The sequence below is a fragment of the Cupressus sempervirens genome, chromosome 9, assembly GCF_028749045.1.
Source record: "Cupressus sempervirens isolate cs-2001-9-10 chromosome 9, ASM2874904v1, whole genome shotgun sequence".
Taxonomy (NCBI): domain Eukaryota; kingdom Viridiplantae; phylum Streptophyta; class Pinopsida; order Cupressales; family Cupressaceae; genus Cupressus; species Cupressus sempervirens.
Window position 1 is genome coordinate 99,852,592 of NC_143126.1, and position 25,505 is coordinate 99,878,096.

Here is a 25,505-nt window from a genome sequence, read left to right on the forward strand (position 1 = left end):
TACCTCATTTAATTAAATAATTTCGTTTAATTATTTCAAAATTTATTTTGAAACAAGTCAACTCAAGTCAACCGTGGTTAAATCTAGTCAACTTTTGGTCAAACTTGATCTTTGCATATGTGAATATGGGCAACTGTGAGTATGAATTCTAGCAACATTTCGATGCAAATTCTCATTCAACCTTTCGAAATGAAGAGTTGAGGGTCTCTTAAATAGATTTTCCTGGAATTCATCAACGGTTGAGATCGATTTCAAACAACGGTCAGGATAAAATGTGAGGTTCAGTCATAAAGGAAGATTTCCAAATTAAAGTGAGTTAACAGATTTAATTTAAGTAAAATAAGGAGTTAACTTATTCAATTTGAATAGAAAAAGGAGTTAACTGATTTAACTAATTTTTAATCAATAGTGAACTGAAAATTTCTCTTTTTGAAATGAAGAGAGATTTTGTTGAGATATTTAATTTAATAAAATGAGATATGCTCTCATAATTACCTTTTCTGTATAATTAAGTAATCTTTAATTAATTAGAGACACTTTTCTTATTTAATTAAATCACTTCATTTAATTAATTAGCAATGGCTTCTCATTTAAATAAATAACTAGTCAACCGTGGTTAAATTTGGTCAACTTTTGGTCAAACTTGATCTTTGCGCATGTAAATATGAGCAAATGTGAGTATGAATTCCAGCAACAATTCGATGCAAATTCTCATACAACCTTTGAAAATGAAGAGATGAGAGTCTCTTAAATAGACATTCCTGGAATTCATCAATGATTGAGATCGATTTCAATCAACGGTCAAGAATAAATGTGAAGTTCAGTCATAAACAGAGATTTTCAAATTAAGGGAGTTAACAGATTTAATTTGAGTAAAATAAGGAGTTAATTGATTCAATTTGAGTAGAAAAAAGAGTTAACTGATTTAACTCATTTTTGATCAATAGTGAACTGAAAATTTTCCTTTTTGGATTGAAGAGAGATTTTGTTGAGATATTTAATTTAATAAAATGAGATATGCTCTCATAATTACTTTTTTTATTTAATTAAATAATCTTTAATTAATTAGAGGCACTTTTCTTATTTATTTAAATAACTTCAATTAATTAATTAGGAATGGCTTCTCATTTAATTAAATAACTTTGTTTAATTAATTAGAAGTAAGTACTCCATTTAATTAAATAATTTTGTTTAATTATTTCAAAATTCTTTTCGAAACTAGTCAACTCAAGTCAATCGTGGTTAAATCTGGTCAACTTTTGGTCAAATTTGATCTTTGCGTATGTGAATATGAGCAAATGTGAGTATGAATTTGAGCAACAATTCGATGCAAATTCTCATTCAACCTTTCAAAAGGAAGAGATGAGGGTCTCTTAAATAGACTGTCCTAGAATTCATCAACGGTTGAGATCGATTTCAATCAACGGTCAGGATTAAAGGTGAAGTTCAGTCATAAAGGGAGATTTCCAAATTAAAGGGAGTTATCAGATTTAATTCGAGTAAAATAAGGAGTTAACTGATTCAATTTGAGTAGAAAAAAGAGTTAACTGATTTACCTCATTTTTAAACTGAAGAGAGATTTTGTTGAGATATTTAATTTAATAAAATGAGATATGCTCGCATAATTACTTTTTCTATTTAATTAGATAATTTTTAATTAATTAGAGACACTTTTCATATTTAATGAATTAACTTCATTTAATTAATTAGGAATAGCTTCTCATTTAATTAAATAACTTTTTTTAATTAATTAAAAAGTAAGTACTCCATTTAATTAAATAATTTTGTTTAATTATTTCAAAATTCTTTTCGTAACTAGTCAACTCAAGTCAACCGTGATTAAATCTGGTCAACTTTTTGTCAAACTTGATCTTTGCGTATGTGAATATAAGCATATGTGAGTGTGAATTCTAGCAACAGTTCGATGCAAATTCTCATTCAACTTTTCAAAATGCAGAGATGAGGGTCTCTTAAATAGACTTTCCTGGAATTCATCAACGGTTGAGAACGATTTCAATCAACGGTCAAGATTAAATGTGAAGTTCAGTCATAAAGGGAGATTTCCAAATTAAAGGGAGTTAACAGATTTAATTTTTGTAAAATGAGGAGTTAACTGATTCAATTTGAGTAGAAAAAGGAGTTAACTCATTTAACTCATTTTTTATCAATAGTGAACTGAAAATTTCCGTTTTTGAACTGAATAGAGATTTTGTTGAGATATTTAATTTAATAAAATGAGATATGCTCTCATGATTACTTTTTCTATTTAATTAAATAATCTTTAATTAATTAGAGACATTTTTCTTATTTAATTAAATAACTTGATTTAATTAATTAGGAATCGCTTCTCATTTAATTGAATAACTTTGTTTAATTAATTAGAAGTAAGTACTCCATTTAATTAAATAATTTTGTTTAATTATTTGTAAATTCTTGTCAAAACTAGTCAACTCAAGTCAACCGTGGTTAAATCTAGTCAACTTTTTGTCAAACTTGATCTTTGCGTAGGTGAATATGAGCAAATGTGAGTATGAATTTCAGCAACAATTTGATGCAAATTCTCATTCAACCTTTCAAAATGAAGAGATGAGGGTCTCTTAAATAGACTTTCCTGAAATTCATCAACGGTTGAGATCGATTTCAATCAACGGTCAGGATTAAAGTTGAATTTCAGTCATAAAGGGAGATTTCAAAATTAAAGGGAGTTAACAGAATTAATTTGAGTAAAATGAGGAGTTAACTGATTCAATTTGAGTAGAAAAAGGAGTTAACTGATTTAACTCATTTTTTATCAATAGTGAACTGAAAATTTCTCGTTTTGAACCGAACAAAGATTTTATTGAGATATTTAATTTGATAAAATGAGATATGCTCTGAGAATTACTTTTTCTATTTAATTAAATAATCTTTGATTAATTAGAAGTACTTTTTTTATTTAATTAAATAACTTCATTTAATTAATTAGGAATGGGTTGTCATTTAATTAAATAACTTTGTTTAATTAATTAAAAGTCAGTACTCCAGTTAATTAAATAATTTCGTTTAATTATTTCAAAACTCTTTTCAAAACTAGTCAACTCAATTCAACCGTGGTTAAATCTGGTCAACTTTTGGTCAAACTTGATCTTTGCCTATGTGAATATGAGCAAATGTGAGTATGAATTCCAGCAACAATTCGATGCAAATTTTCATTCAACCTTTCAAAATAAAGAGATGAGGGTCTCTTAAATAGAATTTCCTAGAATTCATCAACAGTTGAGATCGATTTCAATCAACAGTCGGGATTAAAGGTGAAGTTCAGTCATAAAAGGAGATTTCCATATTAAATGGAGTTAACGGATTTAATTTGAGTACAATAAGGAGTTAACTGATTGAATTTGAGTAGAAAAAAGAGTTAACTCATTTAACTCATTTTTTATCAATAGTTTACTAAAAAAATTTGTTTTTGAACTGAAGAGAGATTTTGTTGAGATATTTAATTTAATAAAAAGAGATATGCTCTCATAATTACTTTTTTTATTTAATTAAAGAATCTTTAATTAATTAGAGGCACCTTTCTTATTTAATTAAATAAGTTCATTTAATTAATTAGGAATAGCTTCTCATTTAATTAAATAACTTTATTTAATTAATTAGAAGTAAGTACTCTGTTTAATTAAATAATTTCAATTAATTATTTTAAAATTCTTTTCGAAACTAGTCAACTCACGTAAACCATGGTTAAATTTGGTCAACTTTTGGTCAAACTTGACCTTTGCGAATGTGAATATGAGCAAATGTGAGAATGAATTCTAGCAACAATTTGATGCAAATTCTCATTCAACTTTTCAAAATGAAGAGATGAGAGTCTCTTAAATAGACTTTCCTGAAATTTATCAACGGTTGAGATCGATTTCAATCAACGGTCGGGATTAAAGGTGAAGTTCATTTATAAAGGGAGATTTGCAAATGAAAGAGAGTTAACATATTTAATTTGAGTAAAATAAGGAGTTAACTGATTCAATTTGAGTAGAAAAAAGAGTTAACTAATGTAACTCATTTTTTATCAATAGTGAACTAGAAATTTCCCTTTTTGAACTACAGAGAGATTTTGTTGAGATATTTAATCTAATAAAATGATATATGCTCTCATAATTAGTTTTTCTATTTAATTAAATAATTTTTAATTTACTAGAGACACTTTTCTTATTTAATTAAATAACTTCATTTAATTAATTAGGAATGGCTTCTCATTCAATTAAACAACTTTGTTTAATTAATTAGAAGTACTCCATTTAATTAAATAATTTCATTTAATTATTTAAAAATTATTTTTGATACTAGTCAACTCAAGTCAACTGTGGTTAAATATGGTCAACATTTGGTCAAACTTGATTTTTGCATATGTGAATCTGAGCAAATGTGAGTATGAATTCTAGCAACAACTCGATGCAAATTCTTATTCAACTTTTTAAAATGAAGAGATGAGGGTCTCTTAAATAGACTTTTCTGGAATTCATCAATGGTTGAGATCAATTTCAATCAATGGTCAGGATTAAAAGTGAAGTTTAGTCATAAAGGGATATTTCCAAATTAAAGGGAGTTAACAGATTTAATTTGAGTAAAATAAGAAGTTAAATGATTCAATTTGATTAGAAAAAGAAGTTAATTGATTTAACTCATTTTTTATCAATAGTCAACTGGAAATTTCCCTTTTTGAACTGAAGAGAGATTTTGTTGAGATATTTAATTTAATAAAATGAGACATTCTCTCATAATTACTATTTCTATTTAATTAAAAAAACTTTAATTAATTAGAGACACTTTTCTTATTTAATTAAATAACTTCATTTAATTAATTAGGAATGGCTTCTCGTTCAATTAAATAACTTTGTTTAATTAATTAGAAGTAAGTACTCCATTTAATTAGATAATTTCGTTTACTTATTTCAAAAAAAAATTTGAAACTAGTCAACTCAAGTCAACCGTGGTTAAATCTGGTCAACTTTTTGTCAAACTTGATCTTAGCGTATGTGAATATGAGCAAATGTGAGTATGAATTCTAGCAACAATTCGGTGCAAATTCTCATTTAACCTTTCAAAATGAAGAGATGAGGGTCTATTAAATAGACTTTCTTGGAATTCATCAACGGTTGAGATCAATTTCAATCAACGGTTAGGATTAAATGTGAAGTTCAGTCATAAAGGGAGATTTCTAAATTAAAGGGAGTTAACAGATTTAATTCAAGTAAAATAAGGAGTTAATTGATTCAATTTGAGTACAAAAAGGAGTTAACTGATTTAACTCATTTTTGATCAATAGTGAACTGAAAATTGCCCTTTTTGAACTAAAGAGAGATTTTGTTCAGATATTTAATTTAATAAAATGAGATATGCTCTCATAATTACTTTTTCTATTTAATTAAATAATCTTTAATTAATTAGAGAAACTTTTCTTATTTAATTAACTAAATTTATTTAATTAATTAGGAATGGCTTCTCATTTAATTAAATAACTTTGTTTAATTAATTAGAAGTAAGTACTCCATTTAATTAAATAATTTTTTTAATTATTTCATAATTCTATTCGAAACTAGTCAACTCAAGTCAACCATGATTAAATCTAGTCAACTTTTGGTCAAACTTGATCTTTGCGTATGTCAATATGAGCAAATATGAGTATGAATTCCAGCAACAATTCGGTGCAAATTCTCATTCAACCTTTCAAAATAAAGAGATGAGGGTCTCTTAAATAGACTTTCTTGGAATTCATCAACAGTTGAGATCGATTTTAATCAACGGTCAGGATTAAAGGTTAAGTTCATTCATAAAGGGAGATTTCCAAATTAAAGGGAGTTAATAGATATAATTTGAGTAAAATAAGGAGTTAACTGATTCAATTTGAGTAGAAAAAAGAGTTAACTGATTTAACTCATTTTTGATCAATAGTGAACTGAAAATTTCCCTTTCTGATCTGAAGAGAGATTTTGTTGAGATATTTAATTTAACAAAATGAGATATGCTCTCATTATTAGTTTTTCTATTTAATTAAGTAATCTTTAATTAATTAGAGACACTTATCTTATTTAATTAAATAACTTCATTTAATTAATTAGGGATGGATTCTCATTCAATTAAATAAATTTGTTTAATTCATTAGAAGTAAGTACTCCATTTAATTAAATAATTTTGTTTAGTTATTTCAAAATTGTTTTCGAAACTAGTCAACTCAAGTCAACCATGGTTAAATCTAATCAACTTTTGGTCAAACCTCTTCTTTGCGTATGTGAATATGAGCAAATGTGAGTATGAATTCCAGCAACAATTCGATGCAAATTCTCATTCATCCTTTCAAAATGAACAGATGAGGTTCCTTTAAATAGACTTTTCCTGGAATTCATCAACGGTTGAGATCGATTTCAATCAACGGTCAGGATTAAAGGTGAAGTTCAATCATGAAAGAAGATTTCCAAATGAAAGGGAGTTAATAGATTTAATTTGAGTAAAATAAGGAGTTAACTGATTTAATTTGAGTAGAAAAAGGAGTTAACTGATTTAACTTATTTTTGATCTATAGTGAACTGAAAATTTCTCTTTCTAAACTGAAGAGAGATTTTGTTGAGATATTTAATTTAATAAAATGAGATATGCTCCCATAATTACTTTTTCTATTTAATTAAGTAATATTTAATTAATTAGAGACACTTTTCTTGTTTAATTAAATGACTTCATTTAATTAATTAGGAATGGCTTCTCATTTAATTAAATAACTTTGTTTAATTAATTAGAAGTAAGTACTTTATTTAATTAAATAATTTCGTTTAATTATTTCAAAATTCTTTTTGAATCTAGCCAAGTCAAGTCAACCGTGGTTAAATCTGGTCAATTTTTGGTCAAATTTGATTTTTGCGTATGTGAATATGAGCAAATGTGAGAATGAATTTCAACAACAATTCGATGCAAATTCTCATTCAACCTTTCAAAATGAAGAGATGAGTGTATCTTAAATATACTTTGCTGGAATTCATCAATGGTTGAGATCGATTTCAATCAACAGTCAGGATTAAATGTGAAGTTTAGTCATAAAGAGAGATTTCAAAATTACAGTGAGTTAATAGATTTAATTTGAGTAAAATAAAGAGTTAACTGATTCAATTTGAGTAGAAAAAGGAGTTAACTGATTTAACTCATTTTTGATGAATAGTGAACTAAAAATTTTCTTTTTTGAACTGAAGAGAGATTTTGGTGAGATATTTAATTTAATAAAATGAGATATGCTAATTAAATAATCTTTAATTAATTAGAGACATTTTTCTTATTTAATTAAATAACTTCATTTAATTAATTAGGAATGGCTTCTCATTTAATTAAATAACTTTGCTTAATTAATTAGAAGTAAGTGCTCCATTTAATTAAATAATTTCATTTAATTATTTCAAAATTCTTTTCGAAACTAGTCAACTCAAGTCAACTATGGTTAAATCTGGTCAACTTTTGGTCAAACTTGATCTTTGCGTATGTGAATATGAGCAAATTTGAGTTTGAATTCCAGTAACAATTCGATGCAAATTCTCATTCAACCTTTCAAAATGAAGAGATGAGGGTCTCTTAAATAGACATTACTGGGATTCATCAATGGTTGAGATCGATTTCAATCAGCGGTCAAAATTAAAGGTGAAGTTCAGTCATGAAGGGAGATTTCCAAATTAAAAGGAGTTAACAGATTTAATTTGAGTAAAATAAAGAGTTAACTGATTCAATTTGAGTAGAAAATGGAGTTAACTGATTTAACTCATTCTTAATCAATAGTGAACAAAAAATTTCCGTTTTTGAACTGAAGATAGATTTTGTTGAGATATTTAATTTAATAAAATGACATATGCTCTCATAAATACTTTTTCTATTTAATTAAGTAATCTTTAAATAATTAGAGACACTTTTCTTAATTAATTAAATAACTTCATTTAATTAATTAGGAATGGCTTCTCATTTAATTAAATAACTTTGTTTAATTAATTAGAAGTAAGTACTCCATTTAATTAAATAATTTTGTTTAATTGTTTCAAATTTTTTTTCGAAACTAGTCAACTCAAGTCAAGCGTGGTTAAATCTAGTCATCTTTTGGTCAAACTTGATCTTTGCGTATGTGAATATGAGAAAATGTGAGTATGAATTCCAGCAACAATTCGATGCAAATTCTCATTCAACCTTTCAAAATGTAGAGATGAGAGTCTCTTAAATAGAATTTCCTATAATTCATCAACAGTTGAGATTGATTTCAATCAACGGTCAGGATTAAAGGTGAACTTCAGTCATAAAGGGAGATTTCCAAATTAAAGGGAGTTAACAGATTTAATTTGAGTAAAATAAGGAGTTAATTGATTCAATTTGAGTAGAAAAAGGAGTTAACTAATTTAACTCATTTTTTATCAATAGTGAACTGGAAATTTCTCTTTTTGAACTGAAGAGAGATTAGGAATTAATTAGGAATGACTTGTCATTTAATTAAATAACTTCATTTAATTAATTAGAAGTGACTTGTCATTTAATTAAATAACTTTGTTTAATTAATTAGAAGTACTCTATTTAGTTAAATAATTTCGTTTAATTGTTTCAAAAAAAATTTCGAAACTAGTCAACCGTGGTTAAATCTGGTCAACTTTTGGTCAAACTTGATCTTTGCGTATGTGAATATGAGCAAATGTGAGTATGAATTCTAGCAACAATTCGATGCAAATTTTCATTCAACCTTTCAAAATGAAGAGATGAGGGTCTCTTAAATAGACTTTCCTGAAATTCATCAACATTGAGATCGATTTCAATCAACGGTCAAGATTAAAGGTGAAGTTCAGTCATCAAGGGAGATTTCCAAATTAAAGGGAGTTAACAGATTTAATTTGAGTAAGATTAAGAGTTGACTGATTCAATTTGAGTAGAAAAAGGAGTTAACTGATTTAACTCATTTTTGGTCAATAGGGATTTGGAAATTTCCCTTTTTGAACTAAAGAGAGATTTTGTTGCGATATTTAATTTAATAAAATGAGATATACTCTAATAATTACTTTTTATATTTAATTAAGTAATCTTTAATTAATTAGAGACAGTTTTCTTATTTAATTAAATAACTTCATTTAATTAATTAGGAATAGCTTCTCATTTAATTAAATAACTTTGTTTAATTAGTTAGAAGTAAGTACTCCATTTAATTAAATAATTTTTTTTAATTATTTCAAAATTTTTTCAAAAACTAGTCAACTCAGGTCAACCGTGGTTAAATCTGGTCAACTTTTGGTCAAACTTGATCTTTGCGTATGTGAATATGAGCAAATGTGAGTATGAATTCCAGCAACAATTCGATGCAAATTCTCATTCAACCTTTCAAAATGAAGAGATGAGGGTCTCTTAAATAGACTTTCCTAGAATTCATCAATGGTTGAGATCGATTTCAATCAACGGTCACGATTAAAGGTGAAGTTCAGTCATAAAGGGAGTTTTCCAAATTAAAGGGAGTTAACAGATTTAATTTGAGTAAAATAAGGATTTAACTAATTCAATTTGAGTAGAAAAAGGAGTTAACTTAATTAACTCATTTTTTATCAATAATGAACTGGAAATTTCCCTTTTTAAACTAAAGAGGGATTTTGTTGAGATATTTAATTTAATAAAATTAGATATGCTCTCATAATTACTTTTTCTATTTAAAAAAAATCTTTAATTAATTAGAGACATTTTTCTTATTTAATTAAATAACTTCATTTAATTAATTAGGAATGGCTTCTCATTTAATTAAATAACTTTGCTTAATTAATTAGAAGTAAGTACTCCATTTAATTAAATAATTTCGTTTAATTGTTTCAGAATTTTTTTTGAAACTAGTCAACTCAAGTCAACTGTGGTTAAATCTGGTCAACTTTTGGTCAAACTTGATCTTTATGTGTGTGAATATGAGCAAATGGGAGTATGAATTCTAGCAACAATTTGATGCAAATTTTCATTCAACCTTTCAAAATGAAGAAATGAGGGTCTCTTAAACAGACTTTCCTGGAATTCATCAACGGTTGAGATCGATTTCAATCAACGGTCAGGATTAAAGGTGAAGTTCATTTATAAAGGAAGATTTCCAAATTAAAGGGAGTTAACGAATTTAATTTGAGTAAAATAACGAGTTAACTGATTCAATTTGAGTAGAAAAAGGAGTTAACTCATTTAACTCATTTTTTATCAATAGTGAACTGGAAATTTCCCTTTTTGAATTGAAGAGAGATTTTGTTGAGATATTTAATTGAATAAAATGAGATGTGCTTTTGTAATTACTTTTTCTATTTAATTAAATAATCTTTAATTAATTAGAGAAACTTTTCTTATTTAATTAAATAACTTTATTTAATTAATTAGGAATGGCTTTTCATTTAATTAAATAACTTTGCTTAATTAATTAGAAGTAAGTACTGCATTTAACTAAATAATTTCGTTTAATTACTTCAAAATTCTTTTCGAAACTAGTCAACTCAAGTCAACCGTGGTTAAATTTGGTCAACTTTTTGTCAAACTTGATCTTTGCATATGTGAATATAAGAAAATGTGAGTATGAATTCCAGCAACAATTCGATGCAAATTCTCATTCAACTTTTCAAAATGAAGAGATGAGGGTCTCTTTGTCATGCCCAAACTATGAGGCAAAAACACACAAAAAAATTATTTTTTTAAAATAATTTGAATGCTCCAAGTTTTAAATGATTGATAAAAGTTTTAGTACAAGTTCTTTACATTACATCCTAAGATTATAAACATGAGGATAATTACACTATTAAGATTTGACACTTTTGTTATAAGATTGATATCGATAAACATATGTTATTACATTAACATTCAACAATAAGAAACAATTATTTATATGACAATGTAGATGTATTTGAGTTTAGATTCATGGAAAGTATATAATCAAAATCAACTATAAAACTCTTAGACAATTATCAGTTTACAAATTAATCGATATAAAAGAATCACTTAAAGGAAAAACAATTTAACTAGAATTAAAGTTGAATATATGTATATCAAATTTATTAACTATAAACATTTCATCTATTTTTGGCATGTTAATAACCCATCAAAACCTTACTAAATTTAAATTTTTTGATATATATAAAAAAAACTAACTAAATATAAAACAATCATACATTTAAACTAGTTAAAATCATATCAGTATAGCACTAACATTAGACTAATTTAAATGATGGTATAACCTATAAATTAATATTGATTTTAACATCATACTTAATTCCTAACAAAACTAAACATATTACTTTTAATTCTAGTTCAATCACAATCAAATACTACATTCTATTAATACTAAATTACAACTATGATTGCCACTCAATTATATTTTAGTATATATATATATATATATATATATATATATATATATATATATATATTCATATAATAAAATGCTAACTAATTTAAAATCGAAAACAATATTACATTTAAAATTAAACTAACTTAGTTCTAAAACTAAAAAAAAGAAATTTTATTAACTTTAAACTAACATTACTCAAATAATCATAACTCTAAACTTAACTAATTTGAAACAAACTAAACTATAATAAAAAACACAATCAATAATAAAGGTAACCTACTCTACACTGACCACCCCCCCTACTTGGCCACTAGCCAAGTTGACTTGGCCTTCCCAAAGTGGGCGCTCCCCAAGGGTTGGGCGCACTGCCCGAGCTCACTGACCCTGCGTCAGTGGTACCCCCATCATGTCATGGGTGAGGATCGAGCCAGAGCCACCCAAAAGAATTCGCAAGCCCAAATTTTTTTAAGACAAAAACACTATGCCATATTAAGATCAACATGATTCAACAGCAAACAGTGAGCGCTCCAAAATTAAGGGAAAAAGGTGGATGTGACATAGGGACAGGGTGACGTCACCCCCCCCCCCCCCCCCCATGTACATTGTTGACCTTGCTTGCATAAGATACGCCTAGATTTATGGGTGTGTAATTATGTTTTAAAGTTTATTTGGTAAGATAGGATATTTGCTTGCTTGGTATATTAAATAATTTGTTTGATTGATTTATTTTTTTTTAATGTTGATTTACCTATAAAATAATTTGTTTATATTAATCAATCAACATAAATTGGAGAATCTTTTAAAGATTTTCTATTACCAAATGAGAGAATTAAATGTGGTTTCCATACAAAAACCAGAGAGTTTTTGCTCTCTTGGAACCATTTTTTTTTTTGTCTCATATTTTTCTAAGTATCAATTTTTAAGTTGATATGTTACCAAGAGGGGTTAAATTTATTTATTTTTCAAAGCAAATCTATAAGGACTTGTTACGAACTTAATATACCAAAGATTTTGAATTGCCCGTTTTAACAATAATGCGAGAATTCCAGCAAATATTCGATGCAAATTCTCATTCAACCTTTCAAAATGAAGAGATGAGGGTCTCTTAAATAGACTTTCTTGGAATTCATCAACGGTTGAGATCGATTTAATTAGAGACACTTTTCTTATTTAATTAAATAACTTCAATTAATTATTTAGGAATGGCTTCTAATTTAATTAAATAACTTTGTTTATTTAATTAGAAGTATGTACTCCATTTTGTTAAATAATTTTTTTTAATTATTTCAAAATTCTTTTCGAAACTAGTCAACTCAAGTCAACCGTGGTTAAATCTAATCAACTTTTGGTCAAAATTGATCTTTGCGTATGTGAATATGAGCAAATGTGAGTATGAATTCCAGCAACAATTCGATACAAATTCTCACTCAACCTTTCAAAATGAAGACATGAGGGTCTCTTAAATAGACTTTCTTAGAATTCATCAACGGTTGAGATCGATTTCAATTAGCGGTCAGGATTAAAGGTGAAGTTCAGTCATAAAGGGAGATTTCAAAATTAAAGGGAGTTAACAGATTTAATTTGAGTAAAATAAAGAGTTAACTGATTCAATTTGAGTAGAAAAAGGAGTTAACTGATTTAAGTCATTTTTTATAAATAGTGAAGTAGAAATTTTTCTTTTTGAATTAAGGACAGATTTTGTTAAGATATTTAATTTAATAAAATGAGATATGCTCTCATACATACTTTTTCTATTTAATTAAATAATCTTTAATTAATTAGACACTTTTCTTATTTAATTAAATAACTTCATTTAATTAATTAGGAATGGCTTCTCATTTAATTAAATAACTTTGTCTAATTAATTAGAAATAAGTACTATATTTAATTATAAATCTGGTCAACTTTTGGTCAAACTTGATCTTTGCGTATGTGAATATGAGCAAATGTGAGTATAAAGTCTAGCAACAATTCGATGCAAATTCTCATTCAACGTTTGAAAATCAAGAGATGAGAGTCTCTTAAATAGACTTTCTTGGAATTCATCAATGGTTGAGAACGATTTCACTCAACGGTCAGGATTAAAGGTGAAGTTCAGTCATAAAGGGAGATTTTCAAATTAAAGGGAGTTAACATATTTAATTTGAGTAAAATAAGGAGTTAACTGATTCAATTTGAGTAGAAAAGGAGTTAAATGATTTAACTCATTTTTGATCAATAGTGACCTGAAAATTTATCTTTTTGAACTGAAGAAAGATTTTGTTGAGATATTTAATTTAATAAAATGAGATATGCTCTCATAATTACTTTTTCTATTTAATTAAAGAATGTTTAATTAATTAGAGACACTTTTCTTATTTAATTAAATAACTTCATTGAAGTAAGTAGGAATGGCTTCTCATTTAATTAAATAACTTTGTCTAATTAATTAGAAGTAAGTACTCCATTTAATTAAATAATTTCATTTAATTATTTCAAAATTGATTTCAAAACTAGTCAACTCAAGTCAACCGTGGTTAAATGTGGCCAACTTTTGGTCAAACTTGATCTTTGCATATGTGAATATGACCAAATGTGAGTATGAATTCCAGCAACAATTTGATGCAAATTCTCATTGAACCTTTCAAAATGAAGAGATGAGGGTCTCTTAAATAGACTTTCCTGGAATTCATCAACGGTTGAGATCGATTTCACTCAACGGTCAGGATTAAAGGTGAAGTTCAGTCATAAAGGAAGATTTCTAAATTAAAGGGAGTTAACAAATTTAATTTGAGTAAAATAAGGAGTTAACTAATTCAATTTGACTAGAAAAAGGAGTTAACTGATTTAACTCATTTTTTATCAATAGTGAACTGGAAATTTCCCTCTTTGAACTGAAGAGAGATTTTGTTGAGATATTTAATTTAATAAAATGAGATATGCTCTTATAATTAATTTTTCTATTTAATTAAGTAATCTTTAATTAATTAGAGACACTTTTCTTATTTAATTAAATAATTTAATTTAATTAATTAGGAATGGCTTCTCATTTAATTAAATAACTTTTCTTAATTAATTCGAAATAAGTACTATATTTAATTATATAATTTCGTTTAATTATTTCAAAAAAAAATTGAAACTAGTCAACTCAAGTCATCCGTGGTTAAATCTGGTTAACTTTTGGTCAAACTTGATAGTTGCGTATGTGAATATGAGCAAATGTGAGTATGAATTTCAGCAAAAATTTGATGCAAATTCTCATTCAACATTTCAAAATGAAGATATAAGGGTCTCTTAAATAGACTTTCCTGGAATTCATCAACGGTTGAGATCGATTTCAATCAGCGGTCAAGATTAAAGGTGAAGTTCAGTCATAAAGGAAGATTTCCAAATTAAAGGGAGTTAACAGATTTAATTTGAGTAATATAAGGAGTTAACTGATTCAATTTGAGTAGAAAAAAGAGTTAACTCATTTAACTCATTTTTTATCAATAGTGAACTAGAAATTTCTCTTTTTGAATTGAAGAGAGATTTTGTTGAGATATATAATTTAATAAAATGAAATATGCTCTCATAATTACTTTTTCTATTTAATTAAATGATCTTTAATTAATTAGAGACACTTTTCTTATTTAATTAAATAACTTCATTTAATTAAATAGGAATGGCTTCTCATTTAATTAATTAACTTTGTTTAATTAATTAGAAGAAAGTACTCCTTTCAATTAAATAATTTCGTTTAATTCCTTCAAAATTCTTTTCGAAACTAGTCAACTCAAGTCAATAGTGGTTAAATCTGGTCAACATTTGGTCAAACTTTATCTTTGCGTATGTGAATATGAGAAAATGTGAGTATGAATTCCAGCAACAATTCGATGCAAATTCTCATTCAACCTTTCAAAATGAAGAGATGAGGATCTCTTAAATAGACTTTTTTGAAAGTCATCAACAGTTAAGATCGATTTCAATCAACGATCAGGATTAAAGGTGAAGTTCGGTCATAAAGGGAGGTTTCCAAATTAAAGGGAGTTAACAGATTTAATTTGATTAAAATAAGGAGTTAACTAATTCAATTTGAGTAGAAAAAGGAGTTAACTGATTTAACTCATTTTTGATCAATAGTGAACTGAAAATTTTCTATTTTGAACTAAAGAGAGATTTTGTTGAGATATTTAATTTAATAAAATGACATATGCTCTCATAATTATTTTTTCTATTTAATTAAGTAATCTTTAATTAATTAGAGACACTTTTCTTTATTAATTAAATAACTTCATTTAATTAATTAGTTATGGCTTCTCATTTAATTAAATAACTTTGTTTAATTAATTAGAAGTAAGTACTCCATTTAATTAATTAATTTCATTTAATTATTTGAATTTTGTTCTTGAAATTAGTCAGCTCAAGTCAACAGTGGTTAATCTGGTCAACTTTTGGTCAAACTTGATCTTTGCGTATGTGAATATGAGAAAATGTGAGTATGAATTCCAGCAACAATTCGATGCAAATTCTAATTCAACCTTTCAAAATGAAGAGATGAGAGTCTCTTAAATAGACTTTTCTGAAATTCATCAACGGTTGAGATCGGTTTCAAACAACGGTCAAGATTAAAGGTGAAGTTCAGTCATAAAGGGAGATTATGAAATTAAAGGGAGTTACAGATTTAATTTGAGTAAAATAAGGAGTTAACTGATTCAATTTGAGGAGAAAAAGGAGTTAACAGATTTAACTCATTTTCAATCAATAGTGAACTTGAAATTTCCCTTTTTGAACCGAAGAGAGATTTTGTTGAGATATTTAAGTTAATAAAATGAGATATGCTCTCGTAATTACTTTTTCTATTTAAAAAATAATCTTTAATTAAATAGAGACAGTTTAATTATTTAATTAAATAACTTCATTTAATTAATTAGGAATGACTTCTCATTTAATTAAATAATTTTGTTTAATTAATTATAAGTAAGTACTCCATTTAATTAAATAATTTTGTTTAATTGTTTCAAAATTCTTTTCAAAACTAGTCAGCTCAAGTAAACTGTAGTTAAATCTAGTCAACTTTTGGTCAAACTTGATCTTTGCGTATGTGAATATGAATTTCAGCAACAATTCGATGCAAATTCTCATTCAACCTTTATAAATGAAGAGATGAGGGTCTCTTAAATAGACTTTCCTGGAATTCATCAATGGTTGAGATCGATTTCAATTAGCAGTCAGGATTAAAGGTCAAGTTCAGTCATAAAGAGAGATTTTCAAATTAAAGGGAGTTAACAGATTTAATTTGAGTAAAATAAGGAGTTAACTGATTCAATTTGAGTAGAAAAAAGAGTTAACTGATTTAACTCATTTTTGGTCAATAGTGAACTGAAAATTTCCCTTTTTGAACTGAAGAGAGATTGTGTTGAAATATTTAATTTAATAAAATGATATATGCTTTCATAATTACTTTTTCTATTTAATTAAGTAATCCTTAATTATTTAGTGACACTTTTCTTATTTAATTAAATAACTTCATTTAATTAATTAGGAATGGCTTCTCATTTAATTAAATAACTTTGTTTAATTAATTAGAAGTAAGTACTCAATTTAATTAAATAATTTCATTTAATTATTTCATAATTCTTTTCAAAACTAGTCAGCTCAAGTCAACCGTGGTTAAATTTGCTCAAATTTTGGTCAAACTTGATATTTGCGTGTGTGAATATGAGCAAATGTGACTATGAATTCTAGTTACAATTCGATGTAAATTCTCATTCAACCTTTCAAAATGAAGAGATGAGGATCTCTTAAATAGACTTTTTTGAAATTCATCAACGGTTGAGATCGATTTCAATCAACGATCAGGATTAAAGGTGAAGTTCAGTCATAAAGGGAGATTTCCAAATTAAAGGGAGTTAACAGATTTAATTTGAGTAAAATAAGGAGTTAACTAATTCAATTTGAGTAGAAAAAGGAGTTAACTCATTTAACTCATTTTTGATCAATAGTGAACTCGAAATTTTTTTTTTCAACTAAAGAGAGATTTTGTTGAGATATTTAATTTAATAAAATGACATATGCTCTCATAGTTACGTTTTCTATTTAATTAAGTAATGTTTAATTAAATAGAGACACTTTTCTTATTTAATTAAATAACTTCATTTACTTAATTAGTAATGGCTTCTCATTTAATTAAATAACTTTATTTAATTAATTAGAAGTAAGTACTCCATTTAATTAAATAATTTCGTTTAATTATTTCAAAATTATTTTTGAAACTAGTCAACTCAAGTCAATCGTGGTTAAATCTAGTCAACTTTTGGACAAACTTGATCTTTGCGTATGTGAATATGAGAAAATATGAGAATAAATTCTAGCAACAATTCGATGCAAATTCTCATTCAACCTTTCAAAATGAAGAGACGAGGGTCTCTTAAATAGACTTTCTTGGAATTCATCAACGGTTGAGATCGATTTCAATCAACGGTTATGATTTAAAGATGAAGTACAGTCGTAAAGGGAGATTTCCAAATTAAAGGGTGTTAATAGATTTAATTTGAGTAAAATAAGGAGTTAACTGATTCAATTTGAGTAGAAAAAGGAATTAACTGATTTAACTCATTTTTGATCAATAGTGAACGGGAAATTTCCCTTTTTGAACTGAAGAGAGATTTTGTTGAGATATTTAATTTAATAAAATGAGATATGCTCTCATAATTACTTTTTCTATTTAGTTAAATAATATTTAATTAATTAGAGACACTTTTCTTATTTAATTAAATAACTTCATTTAATTAATCAGGAATGGCTTCTCATTGAATTAAATAACTTTGTTCAATTAATAGGCAGTAAGTACTCCATTTAATTAAATACTTTCATTTGATTATTTCAAAATTCTTTTCGAAACTAGTCAACTCAAGTCAACCGTGATTAAATTTGGTCAACTTTTGGTCAAACTTGATATTTGCGTATGTGAATATGAGCAAATGTGAGTATGAATTGTAGCAACAATTCGATGCAAATTCTCATTCAACCTTTCAAAATAAAAAGATGAGGGTCTCTTAAATAGACTTTCTTGGAATTCATCAACGATTGAGATGGATTTCAATCAATAGTCAGGATTAAAGGTGAAGTTCAGTCATAAAAGAAGATTTTCAAATTAAAGGGAGTTAACAGATTTAATTTGAGTAAAATAAAGAGTTAACTGATTCAATTTGAGTAGAAAAAGGAGTTAACAAAGTTAACTCATTTTTGATCAATAGTGAACTGAAAATTTCCCTTTTTGAACTGAACAGAGATTTTGTTGAGATATTTAATTTAATAAAATGAGATATGCTTTCATAATTACTTTTTCCATTTAATTCAATAATCCTTAATTAATTAGAGACACTTTTCATATTTAATTAGATAACTTCATTTAATTAATTACGAATGGCTTCTCATTTAATTAAATAACATCTTTCAATTAGTTAGAAGTAAGTACTCCATTTAATTAAATAATTTTGTTCAATTATTTCAAAATTGTTTTCAAAACTAGTCAACTCAAGTCAACCGTGGTTAAATCTAGTAAACTTTTGGTCAAACTTGAGCTTTGCGTATGTGAATATGAGCAAATGTGAGTATGAATTCCAACAACAATTCGATGCATATTCTCATTCAACCTTTGAAAATGAAGAGATGAGGGTCTCTTAAATAGACTTTCTTGGAATTCATCAACGGTTGGTATCGATTTCAATCAACGGTCAAGATTTAAGGTGAAGTTCAGTCATAAAGGGAGATTTCAAAATTAAAGGGAGTTAACAGATTTAATTTGAGTAAAATAATGAGTTAACTGATTCAATTTGAGTAGAAAAAGGAGTTAACTGATTTAACTCATTTTTGATCGATAGTGAACTAGAAATTTCCCTTTTTGAAATGAAGAGAGATTTTTGTTGAGATATTTAATTTAATAAAATGAGATATGCTCTGATAATTACTTTTTCTATTTAATTAAATAATCTTTAATTAATTAGAGACACTTTTCTTATTTAATTAAATAAGTTCATTTAATTAATCAGGAATGGCTTGTCATTGAATTAAATAATTTTGTTCAATTATTTAGGAGTAAGTACTCCATTTAATTAAATACTTTCATTTGATTATTTCAAAATTCTTTACGAAACTAGTCAACTCAACTCAACCATGGTTAAATCTGGTCAACTTTTGGTCAAACTTGATGTTTGCGTATGTGAATATGAGCAAATGTGAGTATGAATTCTAACAACAATTTGATGCAAATTCTCATTCAACCTTTCAAAATGAAGAGATGAGGGTCTTTTAAGTACAATTTCCTTGAATTCATCAACGGTTGAGATCGATTTCAATCAACAGTCAGGATTAAAGGTGAAGTTCAGTCATAAAGAGTGATTTCCAAATTAAAAGGAATTAACAAATTTAATTTGAGTAAAATAAGAAGTTAATTGATTCAATTTGAGTAGAAAAAGGAGTTAACTAATTTAACTCACTTTTGATCAATAGTGAACTAGTAATTTCCCTTTTTGAATTGAAGAGAGATTTTATTGAGATATTTAATTTAATAAAATGAGATATGCTCTCATAATTACTTTTTCTATTTAATTAAATAATCTTTAATTAATTAGAGACATTAATGCAATCAGATTTCCACAATCCATGATTTAAAATGTTTATTTTCTGGAATAGATTGTGTAGAGATTTTTCATCAACGTTTCGAATCACACTACGTGATCCATCATCAGGAAGAGAGAGCAAGAGATGTCAAATAATGCAAGAGGCAGATTTAGCATAGGGTCACAATTTAAGGAGACCAGGAAGAGAGGGACTGCACACTCCCCAACGTCAGTCAAAAGAAGTCAAAATAAAAGATAAAAAACATAAAAAACACCCAAAACCAGCATGGGGGAGACCAAACCACCCCAGACATAAAGAGAAAGCAACAATAGAGACCAATATAAATGATATAATGCGAGCATGTTTAGAGGGTGTTTTAGAAAGACTACCCATTAGTAATAAAAAGTACCAACAAATAATGTGGGGGAATAACCAAAAAAAATAATAATAAAAAGATAAAATAATGGAAATTTTTTTAAAACAATAGAACAAACACCTCTCAAACAATATGCTAATGTAAGTATGTAAGCGGATAAAACAAACAAGCATCCAGATCTCAAAGAGCTCCCCTCCTAAAATTGAAATTGAGAGAAAATATATAAATAACAATAAACACTAACGAATAGGCGGGCCATAAATATAACACCGAACTAAACAAAAACAAACAGGTGGCACCAAGAAACATATATATATATGAGCACACAACACGACAAGAAGAAGACCACCGACAAAATAAATGAAAAAATAATAAACCACCCACAACCCCAACCCATGCCAGGAACTGGTTACAAAAGATACCACAAAGCAAGAGAATGAAGGGCAAATATATAAATGAAACCAACCAGCGCAAAAGTGACAAGGGAATCGACCCCACACGAAGGGACAAAAAATAGAAATGCCAGGAGATAATGCGGAGGAGAGAAGAGAAAGAAGAAACATCACAGACCCAAAAGAAGAAGTGGCCAACCTGGGGTAACGTGTAAGGCACCCGAGGAGAGGAGAGGGGGGGGGGGAGGGGACAAGAACCCAGGAGAGAGGAGCAGCAAAGCAAGACGGACGGAGAGAGAAAAAGCTAAACCAACGCAATGAGGGAGTTACTCCGCATAAGTCACCAGAGGATGCCACGAGGGGTTGAGAAGCCAACCATCATCACGATTGAGGTTGATGGGGTGGTTAATAATTTCAACTGCTTCTTTAAGCTTCCTCTTAAAATAGTTGTCCTCGTGGGAAATGATTTGCGTGTCCTCCAAACATATGTGATGCTTGGTCAAGGAGGAGTGTTCAGCAAGCGCCGATTTGTACACCCTATCATGTCTAATGTCAGCCACATGCTCCTTGATACGGGTGTGGAATGAGCGGCCTGTTTTGCCAATATAGGGTGTACCTCACGAGCATACCACTTTGTAAACCCCTGAGTTGGTGAACGAATCTATGGGGTCTTTGATTGGTGGGACACGATTCTTGAGCTTGAAGAGGGGCTTGAAAGCAACATGTAACCCATTTTTGGACAGGATCTTGGCAATCTTATGGGAAATGCCTTCCACGAAAGGGAGGGAGGCAAATAGAGAACGAGGGGGGGGAAGAGAAGGGGGTGAGGGGGCAAAGAAAAGGGACCTAGCTTGGTTTAGGGCCCTAGAAATTTGCCTAGAAGAATAACCATTCAGCCGAAAAACTTGGCGAAGGTGGTTGAGCTCAAGGTTTAGATGATCAACATCACAAATCCTATAGGCTCTTAGGGCCAGGGTCTTGAGAGTGCTAGTTTTATGGCTAGGATGGTGGTGGAATGACGGATGAATGTAAAGGTCGGTATGGGTGGCCTTTCTAAACACACTGCGGCCGAGGGAGCCATCTGATTTCTTGATGAGCAAAACATCAAGGAAAGGCAATTGGTTGTTAGACTCTAGCTCTTTGGTGAAAGAAATGCAGGGCGTCAAATTGTTGATGTGCTGGTGGAACTCTTCTAACTTGTCCAGCCCATGAGGCCAACAAATGTTAGTATCATCTACATATCTTTTCCACCATTTAGGTTGAAGAGGAAAGGAACGAAGGGCCACCTCTTCAAAATGCTCCATATACAGGTTGGCGATGACCGGGGAGAGAGGGGAGCCCATGGCCACACCATCAACTTGTTCGTAGATGACTCCTTGAAAGGAGAAAAAGGTTGACCTTAGGCAAAGCTCGACCAGACTGGCAATCTCCGCATTGGTCTTGCGCTTCGCAATTTCAATGGAATCGGGGATAGGGACCTTCGTGAAGAGAGAGACCACGTCAAAGCTTACCAGGACATCATTGGCATTAAGTCGAGCATCCTTGACGAATTGCACAAAGTGAGCGGAGTCTTTAACAAAGTAATCAGAATTGCCTATCAGCGGAGAGATTAGCTTGGCCAGATGAGCAGCCAAGGGATACGTGGGGGAACCTATAGTGTCAACTATCGGTCTAAGCGGGATGCCCCCCTTGTGGATTTTTGGGACCCCATAGATACGAGGAGTAACTTCCTTGGAGGGAACCAACTTTTTCTTGATGTCATCATCAAACGAAGAGGCCAAGACATGCCCTTTGACTCTTTTTAAAATTTTGCCACAAGGGTTACGAGATAAGGTTTTATAGCTAGTAGAGTCGGAAAGGAGGTCTAGCATCTTGGAGACGTAGTCTTGTTTGTTCATAATGACCGTGGCATTGCCCTTGTCAGCTTTGATGATTGCTAGGTCATTATGGCGCAACAAGCTTTTGAAAGCAAGAAGCTCAACCTTGGGGATGTTGCCCCTCGGTGGTTTGGCCCGCCTGAGGGCGACTGCACAATCATGTCTGATGATGTCAGCAACATTATTGGGGAGAAAGCGGATAGCATTCTCAATCTCAATGAGGAAATCAACCCGAGGTATGCTGCGAGGTGCCATCGCAAAATTGAGGCCCCGCTTCAAAAAGTTGAAAGAGTGGGGGTCGAGAGTGGCGTCAGATAAATTGACGACCAATTTGCTCTCCCAGTTGGACACCGAATAAGAGGATATCAGAGCAACAAGATGACGGGAAGGGGGACAAGGCCCAAGAGAAGAAAGAGGAACACGCGGCGGGGATCCCCACGAGTGAGACTGCGAGGAGGGAGGAGCACCCCCGTTCGTCTCCTTCAAAATCCTACTCCGTGGGGAAGTGGGGCCCAAAGGAGAGGCAAGGGTGTGGGAGGGAGTGGAAGGATGACCATTACTCCCACCGACCAGAGCTACATACTGCATCGATGGAGAAGGGGTGGCGGGATGACAACAAGTGCGGGTCACATCATCCAAGGACAAGCGGGTAGGAGCAGAGCTTGGAGGGGCTCGAGGAGCAGAGGTTGAAGGCGAAACAACAGGGGCAGAATTAATGAGACAAGACAAGGGCAAAGAGGACGTACCTGGCGCGTCACAAGAATGCCCGTTGGGAGAAACTGGCCGTTGAGGACCTAACGCCTGCGGGGGAGAGCCGAGCTGAACCACGACCAAAGGGAAGTTACGAGGCAGGGAAGCGCATGAGCCGACGACATGGAGATCCACGAACTGGCGGGGTGACAACGAATGTTTGATGATGACATCAAGAAAAAGTTGGTTCCCTCCAAGGAAGTTACTCCTCGTATCTATGGGGTCCCAAAAATCCACAAGGGGGGCATCCCGCTTAGACCGATAGTTGACACTATAGGTTCCCCCACGTATCCCTTGGCTGCTCATCTGGCCAAGCTAATCTCTCCGCTGATAGGCAATTCTGATTACTTTGTTAAAGACTCCGCTCACTTTGTGCAATTCGTCAAGGATGCTCGACTTAATGCCAATGATGTCCTGGTAAGCTTTGACGTGGTCTCTCTCTTCACGAAGGTCCCTATCCCCGATTCCATTGAAATTGTGAAGCGCAAGACCAATGCGGAGATTGCCAGTCTGGTCGAGCTTTGCCTAAGGTCAACCTTTTTCTCCTTTCAAGGAGTCATCTACGAACAAGTTGATGGTGTGGCCATGGGCTCCCCTCTCTCCCCGGTCATCGCCAACCTGTATATGGAGCATTTTGAAGAGGTGGCCCTTCGTTCCTTTCCTCTTCAACCTAAATGGTGGAAAAGATATGTAGATGATACTAACATTTGTTGGCCTCATGGGCTGGACAAGTTAGAAGAGTTCCACCAGCACATCAACAATTTGACGCCCTGCATTTCTTTCACCAAAGAGCTAGAGTCTAACAACCAATTGCCTTTCCTTGATGTTTTGCTCATCAAGAAATCAGATGGCTCCCTCGGCCGCAGTGTGTTTAGAAAGGCCACCCATACCGACCTTTACATTCATCCGTCATCCCACCACCATCCTAGCCATAAAACTAGCACTCTCAAGACCCTGGCCCTAAGAGCCTATAGGATTTGTGATGTTGATCATCTAAACCTTGAGCTCAACCACCTTCGCCAAGTTTTTCGGCTGAATGGTTATTCTTCTAGGCAAATTTCTAGGGCCCTAAACCAAGCTAGGTCCCTTTTCTTTTCCCCCTCACCCCCTTCTCTTCCCCCCCCTCGTTCTCTATTTGCCTCCCTCCCTTTCGTGGAAGGCATTTCCCATAAGATTGCCAAGATCCTGTCCAAAAATGGGTTACATGTTGCTTTCAAGCCCCTCTTCAAGCTCAAGAATCGTGTCCCACCAATCAAAGACCCCATAGATTCGTTCGCCAACTCAGGGGTTTACAAAGTGGTCTGCTCGTGTGGTACACCCTATATTGGCGAAACAGGCCGCTCATTCCACACCCGTATCAAGGAGCATGTGGCTGACATTAGACATGATAGGGTGTACAAATCGGCGCTTGCTGAACACTCCTCCTTGACCAAGCATCACATATGTTTGGAGGACACGCAAATCATTTCCCACGAGGACAACTATTTTAAGAGGAAGCTTAAAGAAGCAGTTGAAATTATTAACCACCCCATCAACCTCAATCGTGATGATGGTTGGCTTCTCAACCCCTCGTGGCATCCTCTGGTGACTTATGCGGAGTAACTCCCTCATTGCGTTGGTTTAGCTTTTTCTCTCTCCGTCCGTCTTGCTTTGCTGCTCCTCTCTCCTGGGTTCTTGTCCCCTCCCCCCCCCCCTCTCCTCTCCTCGGGTGCCTTACACGTTACCCCAGGTTGGCCACTTCTTCTTTTGTGTCTGTGATGTTTCTTCTTTCTCTTCTCTCCTCCGCATTATCTCCTGGCATTTCTATTTTTTGTCCCTTCGTGTGGGGTCGATTCCCTTGTCACTTTTGCGCTGGTTGGTTTCATTTATATATTTGCCCTTCATTCTCTTGCTTTGTGGTATCTTTTGTAACCAGTTCCTGGCATGGGTTGGGGTTGTGGGTGGTTTATTATTTTTTCATTTATTTTGTCGGTGGTCTTCTTCTTGTCGTGTTGTGTGCTCATTATTTATAAACATACATACATATATATATATATATATATATATACTCATATATATATACTCTTATATATATATGTGCATATATATAGACACATACATATATATATATATATATATATATATATATATATAGATACACACATATATACATATATATATTCATATATATATATATATTTATGTATATATAT

The 25,505-nt window shown here is 30.6% G+C and overlaps 2 protein-coding genes across 2 annotated transcripts; one reads left to right on the forward strand and one right to left on the reverse strand.

The window, feature by feature from the left end:
* Positions 1-21,303: 21,303 nt before the first annotated feature.
* LOC149537779 (uncharacterized) lies at positions 21,304-23,438 on the reverse strand. The gene is made up of 2 exons (XM_089802376.1): positions 23,424-23,438; positions 21,304-23,382 (listed from the first exon to the last, which is right to left on the reverse strand). The coding sequence occupies exons 1-2, from the start codon at positions 23,436-23,438 to the stop codon at positions 21,304-21,306; spliced, it is 2,094 nt and encodes a 697-aa protein (XP_089658502.1).
* A 31-nt stretch (positions 23,439-23,469) lies between these two features.
* LOC149537780 (uncharacterized) lies at positions 23,470-24,915 on the forward strand. Its single transcript, XM_089802377.1, has one exon. It carries the CDS (start codon positions 23,470-23,472, stop codon positions 24,913-24,915), a length of 1,446 nt encoding a protein of 481 aa, XP_089658503.1.
* Positions 24,916-25,505: the final 590 nt, after the last annotated feature.